The sequence below is a fragment of the Labrus bergylta genome, chromosome 1 (assembly GCF_963930695.1).
Source record: "Labrus bergylta chromosome 1, fLabBer1.1, whole genome shotgun sequence".
NCBI classification, from domain to species: Eukaryota; Metazoa; Chordata; class Actinopteri; order Labriformes; family Labridae; genus Labrus; species Labrus bergylta.
Window position 1 is genome coordinate 27,844,092 of NC_089195.1, and position 26,955 is coordinate 27,871,046.

General features: G+C 42.1%; 1 protein-coding gene across 2 annotated transcripts; it reads right to left on the reverse strand.

The window, feature by feature from the left end:
* Positions 1-3,389: 3,389 nt before the first annotated feature.
* si:dkey-117m1.4 (uncharacterized) lies at positions 3,390-21,724 on the reverse strand. Of its 2 annotated transcripts, none has more exons than XM_020647310.3 (9): positions 21,565-21,724; positions 14,261-14,355; positions 13,644-13,725; positions 12,140-12,503; positions 10,950-11,024; positions 7,923-9,091; positions 6,817-7,646; positions 5,881-6,117; positions 3,390-5,262 (listed from the first exon to the last, which is right to left on the reverse strand). In XM_020647310.3, the coding sequence occupies exons 1-9, from the start codon at positions 21,657-21,659 to the stop codon at positions 5,009-5,011; spliced, it is 3,201 nt and encodes a 1,066-aa protein (XP_020502966.2). In that variant the 5' UTR covers positions 21,660-21,724; the 3' UTR covers positions 3,390-5,008. The 2 variants fall into 2 exon arrangements, with proteins under 2 accessions (XP_020502966.2, XP_020502965.2); XM_020647309.3 differs by having other exon boundaries at positions 5,866-6,117.
* Positions 21,725-26,955: the final 5,231 nt, after the last annotated feature.

The following is a 26,955-nucleotide window of genomic DNA, read 5'->3' on the forward strand; positions in this document are numbered from 1 at the left end:
GGATAGCCAAATTATGTGTCCGCTATATGCATGAAAAACATCTCCAAAAGGCACAGACAACACAATTATACATAATACTGTTAACATGCTTTGCAAAAACTCATCGTCCTGTACAGTTGTCTTTCATAAAAGAGACCAGAGCGGTTTATTTGTACCAGGCTGTGTAATATTTATTTCTGCTGTACATTTAGGTACTTAAATATAGGGCCTCATGAGGATTGAGATGCTTTTTGTAGCCAGACTGTGGTTAACCTGTTCCAGCAATCAAAACTCTTAACCAGCTACCTTTTTGCCGGATCACGAGCCCTTAAGCCAGTCCCAGCATGAGAAGAAAAATGAGAGATAGCCTTTGTCAAGAGGTTCACCACAAGTTCAGAACAAATGTTCACACTAAATGGTGCTGCTGGGAAAGTCATGTGTTGGATAAAACTGACAGAATCAACAGAGGCTTTCTCTTTAAAACTTCAAAACACACGATGTCAAACCTGTATGCTTGAGATACTTCTGAATGTGTCTCTTTCACAAGAGGTTTAAAAGATCAAAAGCACTCATCAATTTGCAAAGCTCTGTAATGCAGAGGTGCTTTACAGACCTTGAGCTTGTGCAAAAATTCATTAAGGCTTTCATTAAGATTAACTGTAGTTGTATCAAATGTAAGAAAATGTGTTTAACCAGGCCATCATTGTGGTTCAGTGTTGTCACTTTGGCTCGGCCTCAAGTATCTCAACAAATATTGGCTACAGTATGTTTCCATTAAACTTGGTTCAGATAGTAATATTGCCCAAGATCAATTGTCAGTGTGAACACAACCTTGTGTAGATTGATAGGATACTAGCTCAAAAAACTTCAGCCAGGCTTGTTCTATCACAGCTGCATAGAAATGTCTGACGGAAGATGACAATTGTGTATATTTAACAATTTGCTTGTAAAACCTTTTGAAGGACAAACTGTTATAATACAAGAAATTTTCTGTGTAAAAGCATTCCAGTACAGAAAACAAACACGCCACAAAGAAAATAGAGGGAGATACAAATACGGAGAATTTTTTAATTTCTACCTGACACACAGTACTGGAAAAAGAAACCTCATTACACACAACATTAAAAAAATAATAACAAATTGGGCAATAGAACGAATTAACCCAAAAATAGTCCCTCTTAATCATCACATATGACTCATTAATAGGGCCTTCACACTTGCAGGAAACTCCTGAAAACACCTGATATTTCCAGGAGGAGCTGTATGTGTGAACAGCCACATTTTTCACTCAGTCATCAACCGGAGTTTCTACTGCTAGACCAATATTATTTTTTCCACAGCAATTCCGAGTGGGCTGATGTTATCACTAACTAAAGTGATTGAGGAAAGTACAGGCTTCGTAAAACTCAGTATAAAAAGTTTTTTTTAATAACCCTTTGAAGGACATTTCTACTGATGTTTATGTAGCACTGCACTTAATCTGCGGCAACATGGACACAATGTCCGATGGGCACTATTCATTTATTTTTGTATATACTGTACATTGTTTACTCTTGTGTTTTATGTTTTATATTCTATTTTTTTTATCTTATATCTTATAGAATTGGGCTCATTGTCACCAACAAAATATTGTTGTATGCATACGACACAATGTATACAATGTATCTTATTTCGAGACTGCACTACTGTCGGTAACAGAATCGCTGCGTTTGGCTCGAGCTGCAGGTCAGTCCTTAGTTATATTGCTGCTAGATCTGTCAGCTGCCCTTTGACACAGTAAACCATCAAATCCTTCTCTCCATACTCTCTGAGGTTGGCATCTCAGGATCTACCCTGCTGGTCTGTTTCCTACATCTCAGAGAGAACTTTTAGAGACTCTCGGAAGGTCCAAGAAGTGTCCAAAGCGTACAATTTATTATAGGTGTGCCTCAAGGGTCAATGCTCGATCCCCCTCTCTTTTCAACACTCACTTCACTCACACTCACATCCACTCCCATGGTCTCTCATACCATTGTTATACTGAAGATCCAAAGCTATCATGGACTGAGCTCCCTGTCAACCCAGTAAATACCTCAGTGCAACCACAGATAAATATCCAGCTTTGAAAAACAGCCAAACTCGAGTCTGCCCAGAACTTTGCAACTTTGAGGTATAAATATAATGGTAAACATCTTGTGTTTACATTGCAGATGTGTCACAATCACACCCACTCTTCCATACAGTGGCATAGTATTTACATGAATGATTGTTGAGCTGATAGAGAACACTTTTATATTTCATCTAGAGGTGAATTATTTATGTTTTATACTTGAGAAGACTGTCTTATTGTGCGGAGGAAGAAACCTGCCATCTTCATAAACATCTGCCTCTTTCTTCTACACATTTGATGGTTTGGATCTATAGAAAATCAAAAAGATGATGACATTTTTGCTTGAATCCACCTCAGCAACAAGATGCAGCAATAGTTTTTTGTTAAATGTCAAGTTCCAAGATGAACTACAGAAAATACCAACCTGCACTTTAGTTTTCTTTTATAAATTGAATTAGTTTCAATAATGTTTGACGGGTTATTTCGACCTTTACTGCCATCTTGTGGACAAAGGAAAAATAGCTAAAACATAAAAGAAGAAAAACAGTTTTCTATTTATTATCTGATGATGTTGTAAAACACATTATTTGACTAAATCCACTCTGAATCCTATCCGTTTCAATCTATTCAAAAGTGCTAATTCATAATGAGGAGACAGACAACCAGCTCTTCAGTGTAACTATCCTTGAAAAGCTTTTACATTTAAATGATGCTATTAGGTATTAGATGCCAGAGGTCTGTAATTGATAAGAGTTTTATCAAAAAACACTTGAAAAATATTTCATTAACACACCTGCTCTTCAAACCTTTTTTTCTTCAAACCTTCACCTTGTGTAAAGCTTGGAGTGAGCTCCTTTTAGATTAATTAATTTTATTGAACCAAGGCAGATTAAAAGAGAGTCCTTTTAAACTCTAAACATCTGAGCTCCACTTCACTCACTGCGTTTGTGCTACTAGTGAAAGACAGTCATGTCAGTGAGACCAGAGCTGAAGAATTAGTCACTTTAGCATCAGATAAATTAAGGGAGGAAGATCTATATATGTATGAACTGTGTGATGAGTAGCTAACTGAGTCACCACAAAGAAGGCCAGTGGCTGATTAAAATATTCCGCTGCTCATTTAACCTATGGATGAATCAGAACATCTTTGCATGGAACTTTATAATGGCTTTACATCCAAAAAGGCTTGTTTTCCTTTTTTATGGCTTATGAGCCAACATCTCCATCTAGTGTCTTTATCAGTGAACTGCACATAGAAGACATATTTCACTTTTTAATCAAATGGAATGTATACATAAATAAATAACCACAGAAGAAAAAATGAGTTCAAATTTTTATAAGACTTATAAAAAAAAGAAAAAACATAACACAATAACCAAGGCATGTCATACATTGTGTTTTTCCTTTGTTTCTCTGAAGAGTATTTACAAACAGGCTTATGTACACATAGCAATAACTCAGAAATGGAAAAAAGCTACATATAGTCAAGCACAAACGACCAGTTAGCATATTGATAATATATTTGTTTTATGTACAATGTAACTGGCTAGGCTAGAGCAAGAAAGAACAAACGATGAAGAAAAAGGTTAAAATCACTTCAAGTATCTTGTCTTGAGGTTTCGTGGAGGTTTTTTGTCCTATGGACTCAGATTTTCAGCAACACTGAAGAGAAACCCAAAAGTCCGGTCAAGCTGCAAACCGTGTAGTGTGGCGTGGAAAGGTCCAGAGGAGCTTTCGCTGTTTGGGAAAGTAACAACAACACAGGCAACAAACATGGAAACACAGAACAATCACTTCTCTGATAAATGCCCACTTTTAAGAATTTTTTAACACAACTAAGGAAAGTCTCCTCTCCACACATAAAGTGATATCCAGCTTATAGGCCTTTAGCACATTTTGTTTCTGCTTTGAATAACAAATGTGCAACAGGCTGAAAAGTAAAAAAACAAAACAAAAAAACATGAACAATGGGGTAATGAGAACACGTCACTCGGAGGAATAAGGTAACTGTTGACATTTTGAGCCAACAAGTTTTTCAAACACTTTTCATGTTTGTGGACTTTGCGATTTACTAAACATCTTAGGTATCTAAAAGTAACTTCACAACATTCAGAGGCCATTTAATTGTCTCGCTCATGAAATCACAACTCCCACTCAGGGAAATTATCTCCATCGTTACGTTGTTTTTCATTTAATGAAAAGAAAACTTCATAGTAACTGCAAAAGAGTAAGTTATTCATTCAACTAGTACCTTACATGTAAATTAAGGTCCAAATATACTGAAACCGTAGTCGGAATTGCACAGTTAGCTGTATGAACTAGCTTGTTGTAGGAAAGCTCTTGCTTTTCTTCTACTATTAGCAGTAGTTATTCCTACTCTACTTAAATATAACTACTAGTTAGAAAAGTGTGGCCCACGCAGGCCATTTGTCCTATTAACGTCTCCAAGTGCATCAACACTAATGCTACTTCACGACGTTCATATAACAACACTGAAAGGTTCAACTGCCTCCCCATGTTTACATTTCAGTTTAGTGTGTCCATTTTGGTAGGAGAGAAAAATGTCCATATACAACACAACCCAGGCTACGGCAAGAGCCAAACAGAGCGGTTTCAGACAGCACCTGTCCCAGAGCACTGCTTTCAACAAGACTTAACTGTAACACTAAAACTAGGAGCACCATAATGACTCTAGTGTAATTTTTAAGACCTTAAAGTGGAGCAGCAAAATAATAAATATTTAAATTTCTGTTCTTGTATGGCTAAAAATAAAAATGCCATCAGGTGTCAAATTAGAGTCAATTAAAATAAAAAAATATGCTAAAAGAAATTGTGAAATTTAGGACCAATCACTCAAAATTAGTGCATTTCCTGGACAACAGGGTACCATTTGAAAATCTGCTACTACACAACACGCACACCACCACCCTCCCCCACCTCTCAGCAGACAGCGAGGGGCAAGGGGTCACTATCACGCCGCTGGTTTTTCTTCAGCAGCTGGATGCGATTGTGGCAGTAGAACTTGATGGCTCTCCAGTCACGGTGGTTGCTGACCAGCAGGGGGCACTGCTGGAGACAGCGCTCACAGTCTGCCTTTGCAGGGACTCGCAGCTCTGTGATGTTTTGGGTCAGGTGCTCCTCAACTGCAGCGCGCTCCGCCTCAGACCAGGGTCGCTTCAGGACGCCTCGCTTGCCTACAAAAGAGGGGGATGAATGAGATTCACATGTGTTGTTCAACTTAAGGGTAGTTAAACCTTAAATTGATCCCATACCCCTACTTTCTATCTCCCCGAACCTGACCCTGTGTGCTTTGAAAACCGTAAAATTCAAAACTAGACACTTAAAAAAAGACTTAGTCAGAAAAATAGTCAGAAAACTATTTCATAGCCTTCACAGTCAGGAAAAGTTATAATCAGTTAATTCTTTACTTACTTACGTACTTCTTATTTTCACCTTCAAATTACATCATATATATACAGTATGTATTTTATGCAAGTGCATTCTTACATGTGCAATTTTATCCATTTATTTATCTTCAAATGTTTGGTTATAATTGTGAAATTACACTACGCTTTTTACAATTCATCAGAAAATGTTCAAGTCTTTAAATGTTGACACCAAATTTCTCAGTTTTAAGATCTGGGACCAGTATAAGAGACTTTTTATGATTTAAAAATGACTGAAATTTTATATCAATTCGTGAAGTAGTTAGGAATTAGTCATTTTCATTTGTGTAATCATTAACCATCAAAGTGTTGCAGACCTGTATTAGTCTTAACCTTGAAACCAAAACAAACCTGATGCGGGCTGACCTGAGCCTCTCTTGCGATTTGCAGGTGGAGAAGGAATAAGAGGCGGAGGGGGTAGCTGGGCGTTCTTGAGCTTCTTTGGTCGTCCAACCCTCCCGTTGTTCTTGCCCTTCCTCACGTACAAAAGGGTGGGTGTAGGGGTTGGAGCAGGAGCAGGGGCGGCCAGATCTGGCTTCTCCTTCACTTGCTCACCATCAGATTCTCCCTCTGAGTACGAGTCTGCAGAATTTCCTGACATGACTGGACGGATGGTGAGAAAGGGAAGATGGCAATGAGGGAGGAGGCAACAAAAGAGGGAAGCATAGAACTTGATCAGTCTAATCTGTCACTTCTCTCCGAATTCTTCCACATGAAAGATTTTTTTAAAACTAGAATAGGGCCTGAATAATAAAAAGACAGGGAGACCCAGTACAGACCCTTGAGGCACCCCTGTAGTAAATAGTGCGCTTTGGACACTTCACCCTTCAAAGACTCTCTAAAAGATCTACCTGAGAGGTATTGGCCTTTGCGAACACCTGAAAGATGATATTATGTATCTAATAATACTGCAGTCAATGCACCTATCAGATACCACAATTTCACATAGTTTCAGGTTAAAGATCATATTATGATTTTTAAAATAAACACTCTTCTTCCGGCAGGGAGCTTGATGTTGGGAAAAGCAACTATTAATATGGATTTTGTTTAACTGCACAGATGTCAGAGGGTCTGTATTTGCCAATACTCAAATCTAGGAATCTGTATCAGACAATAAATCTGCTCTGAGCAGCTTCAGCACATCATTCCCTTATCCACACACAAATATCCACGTTATCTGGAAAGAGGAGCGTAATCCTTCTCCAACCAACAATGTTTGACACCATGAAGGAAGCATTGATACATCACATCTTGGACAACAAAAAAGCCGCTCAGTCCCACTCTGACAGTAATCCAACTCACCATCCAGCTCCAGGCAGATGTGGTTCAGGCTCATCCCTCGGAACAGCACTCCATCTCTCTCTCCACAAAGCACAACTCGGCCCACTCTGCCCATCAGGCCTGGGTCTTGACCAATCCCAGCACAGTTCTGTGTCACATGATACTCTCTCTCCAGGAAGTGCTCCAGTCTCTCCACAGCGTTTCCTCCAGGCTGCCCAGGGTCCTCTCCCTCCCCTAGGAGCAGCAGCTGGGTCAGAATAGCTACTTGTCGTCGGACCCTGGTCTGGGTCAGGGCGCGAGGATTGCGGGTACCGCTTGAACGGGCCAAACTGCGGAGGAGGTCGGTGCCTCGCAGCGGGGTGGCAGGGGAGTGATAGGGCCGAGCAAAGACGTACGGGTTTGCAGGGTCAACACCAACGTCCTGACGCGTCTGCAGGAGGAGCTCCAGGCAGGGCTCGCAGTGAGGGGGGAGAATGAGGGGCTGGACTCGTCCACGCTTACCCTGTACCCCGACTCTAGGGAGGTGAGGAAGCACGAGGCGCTCAAAGGGGGACAGGGAGGCCTCAAGTGGGGTAAGAGCCGGAGGGGCACCAGGTGGGACAGGGACTGGGCACTGTGGAGTGACACGAGCACGGTACTCAGCAATGGACAACTTGGAGACCTCACACTCACGTCGTCGGTTGTAGAGGATTAGGAGCGCCAAGCTGGAGTGGCAGAGAAGTCGCCATGCCTCAGCCGACTGCAGCTGCCGAGACAGAGACAGGAAGGCCGAGTGCTGCAGTCGACGAAGGTACAGAACAAGGGAGGACAAGGACGAGAGGAGTGGCAGCAAATGGTGACGCCCTGAACCACTGTAGGAAAAAAAAAAAAAGAGATAAAAGATGAACATTCATTTGTCTCTTCCAGGAAATACTGTTGTATAAATAACCTCAGGTCTACCCTCCTGCCCCCCTCATACAGACAGATATATTTTCCATATCACAGAAAGTATGTCATTTCACTGATGAATTAGCTGCAACTCTGATTTGTGCCCTTGATTTCATAACTAATTTCCCTGAATTAATTTAATAAATAAGGTAGTAAGGAGCATCTCTCTGTCAAACGTTCGGTCAAAGAACTCAACATACCTCAGCAAGTCCTTTTCCTTGTCCTCTGCCCCACTTTCATCCTCCACCTCCATCACTCCGTTTTCCTCCTCCTCGTCTTCCTCCTCTTCATCTTCCTCCTGTTTTGTTGGATCCATGTCTTTGGCTGACCTGCTGATGAAGGACTGAGGGCTCACCAACTCAACATCCTCCTCCTCCTCCTCCTCTTTGAGCCTCTTCACCTCCACGACCTCCACATCGTCTTCATTCTCATCCTCCTCAAACTCTACGTCCTCATCCTCCGCTCTTTCTTTCTTAAACCTCCTTATCCCCCCCTTCCTAGACTGTGACATTGCCACAGGAGGCGGGCTCCTCTTTAACACAGACACTGGCACTGCGTTCTGTCCTCGTGGAGGGGTAAGCAAAGGAGGGGTGCAGGTTCTTCCAGTGGCGGAAGGGGATTGGTTTGTCGCTGTGAGAGTGGACGGAGACATTGAGAGGTCCTGGACACCGCTGTTTGGAAGATCTGTACTGTGGCCGTGCCCTATAGCTTGCGACGACTTTGAATGCTGCAGAGTGTGAGTGTGAGCTGGTGTAGGATGTGTGTTCTGTGCATGCAGGCGGGGCATTTGTGTGTAGCGCTCCACGAGGGCTGAGCACACCTCTGGTTGGTGGGAGTGGTGTTTATCTAGATGACGTCCAAGAGAACGGAAGTGGCGTCCACAGTACTCGCATGTTTGCCGCATGGAGTCTATGGAAACTCCTCCTTTTTGGGCGTTTATGTTGATGCTGCTCGTGTTGTTGGAGCCCAGCGGAGCCGGAGCTTTGAACACAGGCTTAGCTGCAGAAGAGAAGGAGGAAGACGTGCAGGGAGGGGAGGACTGCGATGGAGGGTGGGATGAAGGAAGTGGACGGTTTGGATGAGGAGTGCTGGCAGAGGAGACAGGCATCGGTCGACCAGGTGGGGTCCGATGGGGGGTCTTTTTCTTTGAAGGAGTGCCACGGCGTTTCTTGCGGCGGCGGGGCGTGCGCCCGCGGGGGCTGGCGTTGTCTTCATCTCCAGCGTCTGAATCACTGGCGTCAGAGTGGGAGATAGGGGAGGAGGAGGGGGAGAGAGACCATGAAGGGGTGACGTACTCCTGCTGCTGTTGTCGTTGATGTTGCCTTTGCCGTTGCTGCTGCTGGGCTGTCAGGGGGAGAGGCTCATCCTCCTGGAAGTAAGAGAAAGTGTCACAATTAAAATGCTATATTTTCCAGACATCTTTTGCAATATTAACACCATTTCTTAAAGTCTGACAAGGTTGAGGTGCATTCAAGTGATATGTTTTGTGAAAAACTAAACGATTAGATTACTTTAAATAGATGCATTTTTGGTTTCTTCATTCATACCTTAATTTACTTTTTCTCTTCCTCTCTTCTAAGTTTATTTGACAAACGTTTATAACAAGTCAAATGCCATAAGCAGTCACTGGCATTGCATATAAACGCTGTATGTCACATAACTGTTCCCCAAAGATTTCTGCACAGTTTGGCTCCGTCAATTGGTTTCAAACAGTTGATGTTGACATTGCTTCACCATTAAGAATATCTGAGCATCACTGGAAAGATAATAAACAGTTCATTATCTGCTTTGCACACGGGTAATACATGATTGCTGCAGCGTCTCCACAGAAGGCTGAGAGTTTAGACGACACCATGTGTCTAAGCCTTTTCAGATGGTGCTGCTTGTTTTAATATTAAGGAGTTTAACTTGACAGAGACTTTTTAGTACTACTACAACTAATGAACAATGATGTAGAAAGAAGGGAGGGAGGGGGGGCTTGATGGTGGATGTTGTGTTCAACAATGTAGTTGTCCACCAAGGACAGGCAGGAGGCAGCCTGAAGATACAGCAGAGTATCATGACAGCAGAAATATTTGCTCTGCTTTTATTGTAGAGTCAGTGATTTATTTAATGTAATGCAGTGACACTTCTGTGAAATGCATTGTAGAGCAGAATCAAGTATCAGACAATTCACTCATACAGTCAGTTTGTTTTTTCTGTGGGAAAGAAATAAAGAACTTGTTTTAACACCACTCTTTTTGCAAAGGGATAGCAAGTTCAAATCCTTGCTGTGTAGCATCACACGCACACAGATGTTGTTTTAAGTTCTGGTAAGGATCAAAGAAGTAAATCATGTGTTTTCAAAACAGTTTCCCATTTACACAGCATGCGGTTACAGAGCAGTATAATATTCATATCGACCAATCAAACATTCAGTCCTTTTTACCCTGTTGAATGTGATGCAGTTAGCAGATTACTGTGTCTATCAGCAGTGTGGTGCTGCTGAGTCAGTACTTTCTGGTGATTTTTTCCTTTTTTTGTGCAGAAAAAATAAAATAAAATCAGCCTGTTGCTGTCTATACAACAATGTGACCCAAAATCATCTTTGTTTCTTTTTTATTTGCTGCCTCTTAAAAACAAAGTAAGTAATTATACCAATAGAGGTCACTTATTAGTAACAGTTACAATGACATTGTGAAGTCGTTTGGGATTACGGAAGTTTTTGTCTTCACCATCTTTGAAGTTTGAAATCTATCTAGATATACATTAGGCAGTAAACATCCTCAAAGAGATAAAATACTCAAATGAAACCTTAATTTAAATCATATTTGTAAACATAATGTCATATCATTCTAACAAACATGTGCCATTAGATTACAATAGCAGTTTGCTGCCTTCTGTCGCCTCTTTCTGATAAACAAACTGGTGTTTGTTTTTGTTTCCTGAAAGTCTGGAAACTAAAGGAAAGACAGATATAACTTGAGTACAATTATGGATTTCAACATTGCCAGAAAAAAATTCATTAGGTTGAGGCCAGGTGCCAAATGCTTAAGACGTAACAAAAAGGAGCAATTACGCCTTCTTGTATGCGGTGATTCCGCTTATTTTCTGTCAAGCTGATCCTGCCATCACCTGCACCAAGTTATAACGACTGACAGTGCTGTGCACAGGGCATCTAAATTTATACATAGAAAGAGGTTCAATCACTGTGAGCGTTTAGGAAACAGTGTTGCTCTTACTCGTACCTTTTTGATATTGTTGCCCATTTCAGCGTCAGAATTACAGTCATGTTGAGCTGGAGACACAGTACCACGGAAACCCTGTGGGATACACAGCAGTCATATTAAAACAGGCACACACTGCTCATTATTGTTCTCCATCAACAATTATCCGCAGCTGTCATTCAGAAAGCGGGAGGACTCTACAGAGGTCGATTAGGACTCCGGATCTCACCAACAAGGCAAACAAAAGATATGAAAAAAGACAGTTTCAAAACTTGTCAACTTATCATCTCTGGGTTTATCAATCAGGTTGAAACAAACTCACAGAACAAGTCAATAAGCCACATAGAGAAACTAGAAATAGATGTACCTTTGAAAAAAAAAAAACTGTGATACCACAAAAAATTCTGATGTCTGTTTCTCGGTTTTGTTGATTACATTTCCATAAACTGATTCTTGGGTAGTTGTTTCTTAAATAAATTGATCAAATCTAATGAAATCCATTAAAGGAACAGATGTCATGTGATTACCATGGTTACTGTTGCTAAAGCACTATAGGTAGAGAGAGAGTTGGAGCTCGGCCATCACCATGGTAACCCCGTGCCTTGCTTAAGTGTGGGTGTGGGTGTAGGTGTGTGTGTGTGTGTGTGTGTGTGTGTGGAATGAATGTGTGCACAATGTGAAGTGTTAATACGTGTTTGTGTGTGTGTGCAGCTGATCAACTGTGTGTGAAAACACTATGGTTTTCTATCTGAAGTCATCAGAGATATGTTCTTTACTTTGATTTTTATGCTTGTGAGAACAAAGTCTGCACAGAGGAACAAGTGAAGAAGTTTTTATTTTTTTTATAACTGACATTTGAGATTAAATGTCTCTATAATCTAGTGAGGGGTTTTTAAATTAACCTACAAAAAACAAGTCATTTTTTAAAACCCTAAAAAGGCCCTAAGGCCCTAAAGCTGCAATAAGTTCTATGTCGCTGGGTAAAATGTTGGTGCAGACTACTGATGTTTATCACATCAATCTTTTCTCAAGATAATAAGTCAAGCATGAAGTCTTTGTCCCTAAATTCTGACTATTTTTATATTTCTATTTCTATATATTTTCAAAAACACATCTACACAGCTGCACTGGAAATATCAGGTCTTTGTTTAACTATGTTTATATAAATACAAAACGTATAAGCTCCAAAGTGTATGGTTCCAAGTACTGACCATATTCTCTCCCCACTCTGTCAGGCTGTAGTCCACAGTGATCTCCTCCCCCCTGGTGATGTCTCGGATGGCGATGACGACCAGCCTCACCTGGCTGCCACAGTGGACCTCTCGGATGCGGCAGTTTGGGGAGGGAGGGAAGGAGCTCGCAGTCGGGGCGGGAGCAGACGCCGTCAGGGCAGCTGGGGCCGTGGACGCAGGAGTCAGAGACGAGGCCTGAGATGACGTCACTGTGGTCGGGGCAGGGGCGGGGAGTGGTGTTGGGGTTGGTGCTGAGGAAGCTGGAGGAGCGGGTGTGGAGGCAGAGCAGGAGCTGGTTTTGGATCCTGAGGAGACTTTTCCATGAGTCTGCTCTGATGGACCACTGAGAGATAAAGGTGAATATTACAATTACAACAGTGCTCAGACAACACATCCTTTTTGATTCCCTCCATAACGTTACATTGCTTTTTTCTATTTGTCGGAATAAAAATACAATGTGTAGTTACAGAAGTTGTGTTATGTAGTTATTCAGAAAAGTTTGTTTCAAATCAGCAATCATGAAAAATATACAGTATCTATATAGATAGAGCACCTCAGGGATTTCCAGCCTTTCCATCATCTGTTTTATGGATTTTAAAATTATACACTGTATGTAGAGAGGTGCTAAGTCATATGAAATGTGAAGAGTGAAGGCTGAATGAAACACCTTTTCCCTTTCCTCTTTTTCATGATTGTGTCAAAACTGTTCTCAATTGGGGTTTCCCAATCAGGCTGTTTAAAGACAACTGTCAGAGTTGTAATAATTATGTTTTTACATTTAAGCCGTATGGCTCACTTCTCAGCTGTATGGATCCAGCAGAGTGAGGGTAATCAACTCATACAAACTAATAACAGTGCTCAAAAGAAGTAATTCTCAATCCTGGACGTCAGAGTGCAGCTGATGTTCAACACTTATGCCTAGTCAACAGCATGCTTCTTACATCTCAGATAAATCAGCATCATTATGTGGTTAAAATGAAATCCATCAGAGATCGGGGTTCCATAGGGCTAGGATTCAGAAGTGCTGTTCTCAGACGAAGCTGTCCTCAAGTGCTGAGTTAAGATCAGCAGCAATTATTTTTTATTTTCAATCTAAAAGCTGAGCAATGTGCAGCTTTAAACAGAACTGCATGCTGTTACAAACGATCCCCTCCAACTACTTATGATTTTCCTGTTCATCAATCTGCTGATTTTGTCTTGACATAATTTTCATTCTTTAAAATATAAAACTTAAAATAGAATCAACGATGTATGACAATGCAGCACAGTATAAAGCCCCCAGCCCATTGCACCCTTTAAATAAAAAAAAGAAGACCTCACCTGAACTCACCAACAGTGTCACCAAAAACTGATACACTAAAAGCATCTTAAATAAAAATCCATTTCAGAGCTGTTGTATTTGATCACATTTAGTTATACTGGAACCGTCTGCACTGACCGGGATATATTCTAGAATAATGAAACAACATAGATGTCCACTCACCAGTTGTGAGGGGCATTTTCTGTGCTGTAGAAAGGTCCATCGAGTGTGGACCGTTTATTCTCTGCAGCTTCTTTACGATCACCTGAGAGCACACAGAAACAGTCCGTATAAAAGGATTACATACAAGTGTGAAGGGAGACACACACACACAGACACACACAGACACACACACACACACACACACACACACACACACACACAAACACTCAAAGGTCATCACCTCATCTCCTAGAGCACATACACAGGTGCACATTGCAGCACATATGTAGGCACAGGCGCACACACACACACACACACACACACACACACACACACACACACACACACACACACACACACACACACACACACACACACACACACACACACACACACACACACACACACACACACACACACACACACACACACACACACACACACACACACACACACACACACACACACACACACACACACACACACACACACACAATAAGTAGGTCACACTCACTTGCACATGCTCCACCCCCACACCAATCACATAGACACGCAGACAGATGCACACACACACACACACACACGTGCACACACACAGTCGATGGCGGACATGCAGGGCATGCAGATAAAACACACACCTTGATTGAAGCTGTTTTCAGGCAAACTCTCCTCCTCGGTGTGTGTAAGAAAGACTTTCACGGGTGTCCCTTTCCTTTTCCTTCCACAGCCCCGCCTGCAGAAAACACACACACACACACACACACACACAAACATATAATTATCATTTAATCAATCTGCTCACTGGCCAAACTTCACATCAATCAGGTCAGCGAGTGATCAATAAGCTGATGGCCACCTAATGGATCAATACAAATTGCGGTGGGCCCTTCCATATAAGCAAATGAAATATAGAACGAAGACACCCTAACGAGACAATGATTACTAAAACTGCTCTGCCTGGAACATGACGGTCTTACATTCAGATGATCTGCCAATTCACTCAAATAGAGACTGAGGAATTAGCCTGTATTGCATGTCAACCTATTACATTGTTTTTACAGAACTGTGAATTTTTTTTTTTAAGTGATCATGAATATCGTTCCCTGTTGACCCCCATAGGACAGATATATCCAGCGCATTATTAAACCATTACCCTGAAAATGAAAACAAGCCCACACTTACTTATAACTCTATAACGACAAAAAACAAATTGATCTTCCACGACCATACAAGGCTAGACAATAATACTAGTCCTGATAAGAAGTGTCAGTGCTGATACCAACAAAATAATCCTTAAAAAATATCTAAGACTAAGACAAACAATAGCAGTTATACAAAAATTGGTGATTGAAGTGTTTATATCAGATAACTTCTGTTCAAAGATTTTCTAACTTAATAGGAAGACTTGCAATTCTCAACAGGAAAATATATTGTTCCGACTGTTTATTTATATGAAACAGTCCTTGATATAAGTGTTGCAAAGATGAAAGGGTTGCAGCACCCTGCCACACACACGTCAACTTTAACCTGTCATAAGTTTCCACACTTTAAAGGCTTTTAAACTTTTACTAGGCGCATGAAAACACTGAGTCCAGCTTTATATGAGGATGATTATGTTAACCTGTGACCTCTGACTAACAACCACACTGGCCATATTTACATTCTGCGATGTAGTTTTCATAGTTGAGTGCTGTAGTTGTGATCCCCTGGATCATCACACTGTTACCCGGAGGAGCTCAAACTCTGCCACCTGTGTGAGCCCAGAATGGCCAAGTAAGAATACCTTCTACAGAGCCAAAATGGCCTCACTCAGAAGAGCCGGACTGATCCTGCTTGTGCCGATTCTGGGCTAGTTTTGCTAACACAGATCTCAATATTTTCTTCCATTGGTCTCGTTTCTTTTCTTGCATGACATTGGAGGCTTTTAAAAGTAGGCCATAGAAAGATCGTGCTTTGGATCCTGAGGTGTTCATTACTGTGTGTGTGTGTGTGTGTGTGTGTGTGTGTGTGTGTGTGTGTGTATTTGCATGCAGACAAGACAGAGAAAAAAAGAAAAAAAAGGGAAGAGGAAGAAAGGAAAGGGAAAAAAAAAAGAGATGAAGGAAAAAAAAAGTCTTAAAAAACAGACAGAGGGAGAAAATTGGGAAAGGGAGCAAAAGAGAAAAAAGGCAGAGAGAGAGAGAGAGAGAGAGAGAGAGAGAGAGAGAGAGAGAGAGAGAGAGAGAGACTCATTCAGCAGAGATATCAACCAGACCCACTGTCTTTGTATTGATCCACTCCACTCCCATCTGGACTCGTGACACTTGGCGCACATGTGTGTGTAAAAAGGGTGTGCGGCTGCATTTGTGCTTACAAACATAAAGATTCTGTTTTCTACTCCCGGGAAGTTTTTCTCTGCGCACAAACCTGCAGAAATATTTTCTTTAAAATATCTTAAAACATGAAAAAAAAACTAAAAGCCAGCTAAAGCTATTTAAGTAGACACACAAGCCAACAGAGTGCTTGGGCTTCTATAACAAAAAGGCTTCCAACAATATAATCAATGAAGTGAAGGGTTTCCTCCATATGACTAAACAAAATGATGGTAATTTACATATCACAACACTGTAAACATCACATAACCACATAATGGCCGAAATGTCATAATAACATCCTCTGTGGCAACCACAACACTCGCTATCTGACAGCACACTGTTTTGATAATTATATCTCATTTGCACATGGCAAAATAAGCTTACATTAGTATAGGATCTATGTACTGGTATGCAGTACCTTGCATGATGGCATGAACTCAATGTTATGATGTGAAGTATTATCTTGGAAATAGTATTCGACAAAACAACTTGGCTCCACTAGATGTCAAACTTTCTGTTTTTTTTCAGAGCTTTCTAACAAAACTCACTGACACAGTACTGGGGCAATGTGTTGATCACGGACCAAACTCCATCTGTTGATTCATCCATTGAATGCAGCTGTTGGCTCAGGAAAAAACTAGTAAGTAGAACTTTAAACCACTGTTCATTTTGTAAAATCAGGCTGTTGTACAAGGCCAGCACTCAATCGTGTTTCCTGAAACTCTACTTTACACAACTGCGATTTAACTTAATTTTAAACACTGATAAAATACTAGCAACTTTCAGACACTATTGACAGCTGTTTTAATACCATGGCAACAACGATAGAAGTCCCAGGCATTTTGATTAGTTGAAAACTTGCAGCCAATCTCCTGCACTGTCTAATTTGCCCAGTTAGACGGTGTTTTGAAGTCAACATTTTGACAGCCTTGGACAGTCAAAAGTCTGTGGAAGATTGTAACAAGAGTGGGATGTACACAAAGCTTTAACATTGACAGGCTGAGCTAACAGTTCTGAGCTACACTCGATCCCAACAGGTCACCAACTTTTCCCAGAAAAAACACACTTTTCTTCAGAGTGTATATTCTGCTGGATTATTTTGGGTTGTCTGAGTGTGTGTCTGTGTACTCAGTTCTGGTTCAGCGAGTTTCTGGGAACTTTCTGGCCAACTAAACCCGTCTCACCTCCACTTTTTCACTGAGCTGACCCCTCAATCTCGTCCGTCCATCCCTGTCTCACCCTCACGATCGATTCTCTCATTCTTCTCTCCATGCACATTTTTCTCCCTTCTTCACTCCACTTACAACACACACACACACACACACACACACACACACACACACACACACACACACACACACACACACACACACACACACACACACACACACACACACACACACACACACACACACACCGAAAACACCTCCCGCCAACCCACATCCATGCACAAATACACAAACAAGTCTACACTCAAGACCCACATATGCGTAAGCACACGTACACACACACACACACACACACACACACACACATAGCACTAACACTCCACATGTGCACACAAACACACACACGCAGACCCCTCCCCCTCTCTGGCCCACATGCATGCACATGCATGCACAGACACACACACACACAGACACACACACACACGCAGACACACACACGCACACACAGTCACGCGAACAAGCCTTTACTCTCTCACACACACACACACACACACACACACACACACAAACACACAAACACACACACGCGAACAGGCCTTTACTCACACACACACACACACACACACACACACACACACACACACACACACACACACACACACACACACACACACCCCTCCCTCTCAGGCTTACAGGCACGCAAACACACACACTCACACAAACTCACACACACTACACACAAATATCCTCTCTGTAGCCAAGCTCTCATGCACGCACACACACACACACACACCCCTCCCCCTCTCTCTAAAGCTCACATGCGCACACACACACATAGGAAAGCTCACTCAAGCGCACACACACACTCTCTCTCTCTCTCGCTCTCTCTATCCTGAGCTCAGTTTCTCTCTCCCTCTCTCTCTCTCACATAACCAAACCCACAGTCTCATGTTCCATCTCTGACACACACACACACACACACACACACACACACACACACACACACACACACACACACACAAAGGCAAGTATGTACTCATCTGCACAATCTGCACATTACAGATTCACAAACTCATGCATATCTGCTACTAAATATTCTTTCTCTTTCTCTCCTCCATTGTACACACACACATGTTCCATAAAATACTATGCTTTCTCAGCCACAGACAAGGATACATATGCTTGAGGATAGATACACACAAACACACACACACACACACACACAACCTCTTGTCACAAAATTTTACTCCATACATTTGGACACACAGAACTAATCACACAGAAGCACAACCTGACATACACTTGTCCTCCATGCACAATGTTCTTTTTAACACACACACACACACACAGAATCCTCAATAATAAAATAGATATACACACACACACCATCCATCCTCCCCCTTTTCACATATACCATACCACCCACACACACTGTGCACACACACACACACACACACACACTGTGCGCACACACACACACACACACACACACACACACACACACACACACTGTGCGCACACACACACACACACACTGTCCTTTCCTCTTTCATAAACAAAGTAGATGCATAAACACTCTCTCCTTCCCTCTGTATGACACACACAAACACACTGCCCTTGTCTAGGAGCCGAACACACAAACACACACACAATCACACACACCATCTCACACACACACACACACAAACCTTGTGTCTGTCTCCCCCTTGACACACACCCCTCCCTCTTAGTGACTGCAGAACAAACACACACACACACACACACACACACACACACACCTCTCTAGAACAAATACACACACACACACAGAAAAGACACAAAGAAACACACACTCACACACACACGCACACACACAGCATATGCACTAGCAACCAAGCCTTCTTTTTCAGTTTCCAAGACTTGCACACTCACCCTCCCCTTCTGTTTTAAAAGCTTGCACACGCAAGTGAATGCACACACACACACACACACACACACACACACACACACACACACATCCTCACCCTCTGTCACACACTCCCTCTCTTCCTCTCTCTCTCTTAAACAGATACACACACTCAGTCTTTGCTCTCTATCTCTCTGCAAAACACACCCTCCATCTTCTGTTGCTCTCCACACACACACACACACACACACACACACACACACACACACACACACACACACACACACACACACACACACACACACACACACACACACACACACACACACACACACACACACACACACACACACACACACACACACACACACACACACACACACACACACACACACACACACACGTCCTTCTCTGTTACACACACACCTCAGTTTCTTAAAGAAAGACACACTCTTTCCTTTCCCACTTTCTGTGTTTCACCAGCACCAACCCTTACCTGACATAATTTCACTTTTCAGACAACACACACACACACACACACACACACAATTAACAGATTCTCTTATCATCACACACTCTCTAAATCTCTAACAATCATGTATTTGATTTGTTTTCTTTATAAGACACTGAAACCTACTCACACACACATCACTTGGTTACACATAAACACAGACCTTCATGCTCTCACACAGACACACACCTCCCATCCCTCTCACTCTCTCACTCACACACACACACACACACACACACACAAACAAACACATTCCCTCCCCCACTCTCCTAACACACACGTATGCGCAAACACACTCTACCCTCCCCTTCCCTGTGCCTCTAACACACTTCCCTTCTATCGCTCTCTCTCTCTCTCTCTCTCTCTCTGATACACACACACACAAACACTTTTTATATGCTCCTTCTCACGTACATACACACATGTCCTTCACAGTCTCTCACAATCCTTGCTCTCTCAGTCTCTCTCTTCTGCCTCACAGTAAACACACCTTTATCCCCCTCTATTTTCCACACACACACACACACTTAGTTTCTCTTTTGCCCTCTCTCTCTCATACACACACACACACAGTCACAAACACTATAACACACAATAAACACACATTTAAAAACAAAATGTATTTTTTCAAACACACCCAACATACACACACTGAACCTTACTCATTCTATCAAACACACACAAACTCGCAGAACCAGACACACAAAAACTCGCAGAACCACACACACACTCACTCACTCACACACTCACTCACTCACTCACTCACTCACTCACTCACTCACTCACTACTACACGCACACACACACTCCTGTTCTCTTTGTCACACACTCCTTACACACAGTGCTCCCCCTCCCTTCCTCATCTCTCTCTCTCACTCACACACACACACACTCAGTGTCTGTCTCTGTCACGCACACACTCTCCCCCTCCCATCCCTCTCACACACACACACACACACACACACACACACACACACACACACACTCCCTCCTCCTTCCTCTGCTCTAGCACACACACACACACACACACACACACACACACAACTCCCCCTCCCTTTCTCTCTCTCTCTCTCACACACACACACACACACACACACACACACACACACACACACACACCACTCCCCCTCCCTTTCTCTCTCTCTCTCTCTCACACACACACACACACACACACACACACACACACACACACACACACAGAGCTGCTCCTTTCTCTCTCACGCTCTCCCCCCTCCCTGTGTGTGCCTTTCTCTCACACAACCACACACACTTGCGCGCACACTGAACGCGGGCGCGAGCATGCACAGACAGGGTGAGAGAGACACACACGCGCGCGCTCGCACACACACACTCGCGCACACACACACACACACACACACACACACACACACACACACACACACACACAGGATCTAACAGTAGGCTTTATATTAATTCATCATATTTAATGACTTAATGGAACAGTTGCATTCTGGGTTATGGTCGTGAAAACTTTTGTTATTTACAGTTTGAGCAGAGACACATTTATATAAGACTTCAGATTTACCTGAAGAAAGTAAAACATTTGAAGCACGTTTCAAGTTTGGGTGATCAGAGAATGTATATGTGTCGTTATTGCCTTACCATGCCACTCAAAAACACGCATACAATCGGTGAATTCAGTGTCACGCACACACATCATGCGCATGCACATGTACACAAACTTGTGCACGCGCGCGCACACACCTCTTTGGAGCTGCTTTGTAAGGTGGTATTAACGCTCAAAATAACAAAGCTAGCATGTGACAAACAAGCGACTTTCTTACTTATTATCTTTCAACGCGACCCCGTGCTCTTTCACAAACTTAAAAAAAAAATAACGTATGTTTACAACTTTGGTTGATCAAAAAAAAAAAAAAAACACACCAACAAATAAATGCGCGCACACACACCCACCCGAGTCTCGCTGTCATTGCGGAGGAAAACACAATCATGAAACAGTTTTTCACTCATTTAATGTGTCGTGGTGGATTTGACTCTCTCACCCCCGCAGTGGCGGTGCCGGTTTGATGCCGTCTCCATCGCTGTCCAGACTGAGTGGCTCCCTGTAGTCGAAGAGCGAGCGTACGGTCTCCGCCATGTTCACGCCAGCGATCGCTGATCTTCCGCCGCCGCACCGTTCAGCCTCTCTCTCGCTTCTCTCCAGCCGCTCAACCGGCTCACACCAAGGTTATTCCAGCCGCTACCACCGCGACGGACCGGAGGGGTGCTCGGCGCGCGGCAGAAAACAACACAACCTCAAAAGTAGGCTAATGTGTCTCTCCAGTGAGCTACAGCTATACGAGGAGAATGTTTTAAGACACTCTGTTAAAATAGCAACCCTGTCTGTGGTATTTATCGGGATTCAGGACACTTTTTTTATACGTAACGCGGTGTTTTCGACCCCCGCAGCGGAGTGGACGCGCTCATGAAGCAGATGAAAAAAAAAAAAGTAGACCGTTTGATAGAGGAGTGATTAGCTTGCTAACTGAGGTAAGAAATAGTAAAATTAATAAGTGAAGATGGGAAAATATTCAGGCCAAGTTTTTCTTGCATGTCTACAATAAAATAAAGGTATTATTGGAAACATTTTCAAGAACCTTTTACTCAAATTTGCACACATTCATATTAAATCAACAGGTTAATTCAACCTCTGCCCAAAATTATTCAATTTTTACATAACCTATGCGACCGTAACCTAAATCACATCACAATCACAAATCTGCATGTAGCCTTTACACTTTGTAATATAGGATATTTATTTTCCGCTTTTTATTTATCCCCTGCTTGAGTGAGACAGTATATTAGGAAAGTGAGATATGAACACTTTTATCAGCAAACAGATAATAATAATAATAATAATATTTGCAAGATGACGTCTCTGTCATCTTGCTCCCACAATCATTACACACATGATATTTATAATATTTATTATTATTAACAGACCTTTTTTCTACATACCCTCATAAGGAAGCTTGGAGCCAGCCAGGCCAAGTATCACATTGCTTCAGCAACAGTATCCATCAACACTTTATTGGTTATCAAATCGTTCCCCTATTAGGCTATAGGCTACTAGCAGTAATTGAACTCAGGTTTGTTGTTTATCCTGTGGGGACATAATCAGATTTAGTCTACAGTATACCATTGGCCCGATTGCAAAGATTCTGTGAGAAAACACTTGACATGAAGCTGCTATGATTAATTTTTAAGAACACAACGTGGATAATTTGTGAGGATTTATAAAATACTGTTAAATTCAAATATAATGTCAAATGTAAAATGCATTCAAAAGGGGAAACAATAAGGATTGTGCTGGGCAAACACACGTGATATACAGTACATTGTGTCTGAAGTAGGCTATTTGCTAATGAAATAATTATCACTTGGGGGAGAAAGACGGGGCAACACTGATTAGCTACCTTCCAGGTGTTACAGTCGAATTTACACAAAATTTTGCGAGATATTGATTTCTAGACCACGTTGTAAGGCTGAAAATCAGATGATTACTCAAATTATTTTCTCTGTAATTTAGAAAATAAACGAAACAATTTTGAAAATTTTGACAATTTTGGCAAGGCCTTTTAAAATTAAGTAAAAATGGCCATATCAACAAGTTAGAATACCAAATGAATAAAGATCTTTTGACTGGTGTCGACTCTAACGATCTAAAAGTAATTTATGATTATATTATATATGTTATTTGATATTAACAAACTTTTGCCATCGACTTATTCCCAAACACAATTACAAATATCTATGATTCAATGTTTATGTGTTTTTATTGTAGTCACTTGAATTTCCCCACTGGGGATCAATAAAGGATTATCTTAACTTATCTTATTAGCTTCTTAAATAAAAGTGCTGGCTGTGGTTCAGTAGTGGAGTTGGTCTTCTCTCAACGGGAAGGGGCGGGAGTTCGATCCCACATCCCTCATGAGGTCGAAGCGTCCTTGGGCAAGACGCTGAACACCAAATTTCTCTTGGTGAATGTGTATGAATAGGATTCATTCATACTGATGGACACTTTACATAGCAATCTCTGCCCTCAGTGTGTGAATGGGTAGATGTGACCTGCGGTGTAAAAAACACTTCGATTAGTCAGAAGAAAAAGCGCTATACATGTCCATTTACCATTTACCAATGGAGTTTGTTCTTTTAAAAGGGAAATTTAAAGTAGTATGGTTTGTAGATCGTGATGACGTGTTTTGTGGGTGGAGCAAAACTGGTTGCTAAAAGTAGGCTAGCCGCAGCTTGCCATCAATTCACATCAGAAACTTGGCAGTGGAAGACAAGTTGTCTTAGAGTGACAACTAGCACTTATCAATGTGGTGAGGCTCCAGACTCGTACTCTCTGTTGGGTCAGTGTGTCAAAGATCCAATTTAATGGCCAAAGTTAAGCGGACGGATGTCTTCGTAAACATTGTTGAGAAAGCCAAGGTTCCACACTAATATCAAGGCGAATACAAATTTGTAAGTTGTGCCAATGACACAACTAGACATCTTCCCATTATATCAGGGATCTGGCTTGTTTCTTTTCACTTTCATCCTCTTTTCGTCTGCAATCACAATGCACGCGTAACTGGTGCAATGTAATCATGACGTCTGCTCCAAAGTGGTCTATTGTCACTTTGTCCATCGTGTCTTGCTCTTTGCTGTTGAATGGTGTGTGTAAAGGAGGCTGACTCACTCACATTACAAAAAATCTACCTCCTAACCCACCTAACCTGTCTAAACCTATCTCTAACATAACCTATCTAACAAACTTTATCTAAGTCCTTCCCATGATTTTCCCTGGTGTTTAGGTTCAGGGCTCTGTGACAGTCTACATTTGCATTTGATTATAGGTAGCTCACTGATTCCCCTTGTGCCCATAGTAGAGACTGAGTTGAACTGCCAAAGAGAATATCACCACAGTTGCTATAGTCTAATGCAGCAACAGAGCGGCACCTGCATCTGCACCTGCTAGTGCACCTGCTCCTGTCTGCGACCATATATGGTCCCTGCAAGTCAAGGGGTAGGTGTTTCTATCAGTCTTTTCTCCAGAAAAATGCAAGCAACCTGCTAAATTACCTGCTAATCTTAACTACATAAACCCCTGGTGACAGCTGAGGGGAAAATGGCAAATCGATAGCCTACTCTTGGTTAACAAATGTGTCCACATATTTTATAATCCATGCCCACTGATTTGTGACCCATAGGCAAAGTTTCTTAAACTTTGGGCACTCATCTGTAAACACATCAAGTAAGTCCAATACCTCTGTATTTTAGGGTGGATTTAATGCTATATTGTGTTTCCAATCTCACTTTTCACAGCTTTTACTCTATAACTTATTTATTGCGCTTTTTCCTCAAAAATCTATTTTTAACTCAACTTTAAATCCAGATCATTTGGATTTACTAGGCGGATGTTGTCGCCTTTTACATGGTCCATTCCTTTTCCTCTGATTAAATCAATTCTGTTTACAAAACCGTGCCCTCAGTTTACAAAAACCGTGCCCACAGATTACAAAACCAAGCCCACAGATTACAAAACCAAGCCCACAGATTGCAAGTCCGTTGGCATGAATTAAGAATCTGTGAGGAAGGCTTCTCAGGTTTTTAAGCATGACCACTTTTGGTTTCCTCAGCTGACACCAGTGGGGTGCTTCCTTTCCTGCTCACCTCAGTTATCTGAAGCCTGGTTCGCTCTTGCAGAAAACTCCTGAAGTTTCCGGGTGAGCTGCATGTGTGAACGCAAACAGCGTGATTCTCCTGCCGGCCCCCAATAAGTCTGAGTGAGCCAAAGTTAGAAAGAAGCAGAACATTATCAAGAGTTCATCCCGAGGGAGTGGCATGGAGTTGTGACATTTATTCCCTGCAATAGGTGCATGATCATGGTCTGTCTGCACACGACCAATGTGTTTTCCATGCACGTAATTAAACTGCTGCATTATGTTTTCTGCTCGCCACTATCTTTGTCTCCACTCTTTTGTTAATCTTGCGATATCAAGGCAAATATTCTTATTACTGCGTTGTAAAGCGGTGTCTTGTTGATACGTCCATCACTTCTGCATCATTGTTTTTGCGTCATGTCTTGTCTCAGGAGACCCCCGTGACCCCCCCGTCCTAAAGGGATGGTCTCCAGCTGTGAGGTGCATGTGTGAACAACCAGATCAGGAGGATTTCTGAAAAGTTCAGGAGTGCAAATGTGAAAACTGCTTTAAGTTGTGTTTTCAACTTATTTATTTGTATTACAGAAACCTCCTTTTATATGGTCAATCAATCTCCATTAATCAATCAATCCATTCATCTTTATTTGTATAGCGCCAATTCATAACAACTGTTATCTCAAGACACTTTACAGAAGAGAAGATAAAAGATCTTACTCTTTGATTTGCTATTTTCAAAGACCAAACATTAATGCACCATGAGCACTGCACTAAGAAACATTCAGCAAAGTTACAGTGGCAGAACAAACCTTGAGCAGAACCAGACTCACGATGACCTGCCATCAGCTGAAACTGTGTCGTCATACTGAAGAGTCAATTAGTTAATCCAATACTTTTTGGGCTCCTAGGTTCATGATGAGAAATCACATTCTTATATCCTTTCAACGGACTTCACGGTGGTGCAGTGGTTAGCGCTTGTTGCCTCACAGCGAGTAGCTTCCTGGTTCGAACGCCAGTCGGACACGGCCTCTCTGTGTGGAGTTTGCATGTTCTCCCTGTGCATGCGTGGGTTCTCTCCAGGTACTCCAGCTTCTTCCCACAGTCCAAAGACATGCTGGTTAGGTTAATTGGTGACTCTAACACTGCCAGTAGTGTGGCTGGTTGTCTGCCTCTATGTCAGCCCTGTGATTGACTGGTGAACAGTCCAGGGTGTACCCCTCTTACCCAATAAACAGCTGGGATCTGCTCCAGCCCCCCACAACCCCCGAACTGGAAAAGCGGTATAGATGATCATTATTTTTGTGCTATAAAGCCTCAGTTGTTTATCCAACCGGTCAGTTATATTTACCTCTTATCCTAGATTTTCTCTCGGCTTTTATTTATGATCCCTCACTATTGAAGTTGAAATTGCGCCTTCGCTGTGCAGGCCCATCAAGTTCCTGCACATCCTCTCACAATGCATTTATGGACGGGCCTTTCTTTGTGGATCTTTTATGGCACCGCCAAGGGCCTTCCCCGTTAGGTAGTACTTACCTGGCATCTGCCAAAAGGACAGTTTTGGGGGGGAAACCAAGATTGACAGCAAATGAAGCAATATTCTACTACGACTGTGAGGCTTGACATTGCAGCATGGTGATGTGACACTTGCGGAGCAGTTTTTCCTCAAAGGCTGTTCAACTTCACAGTCATAGTACCAACAGTTGACTTATGGCGTCAGTGGCCTTCTAAAACAGTGCCATTTTGATCTTT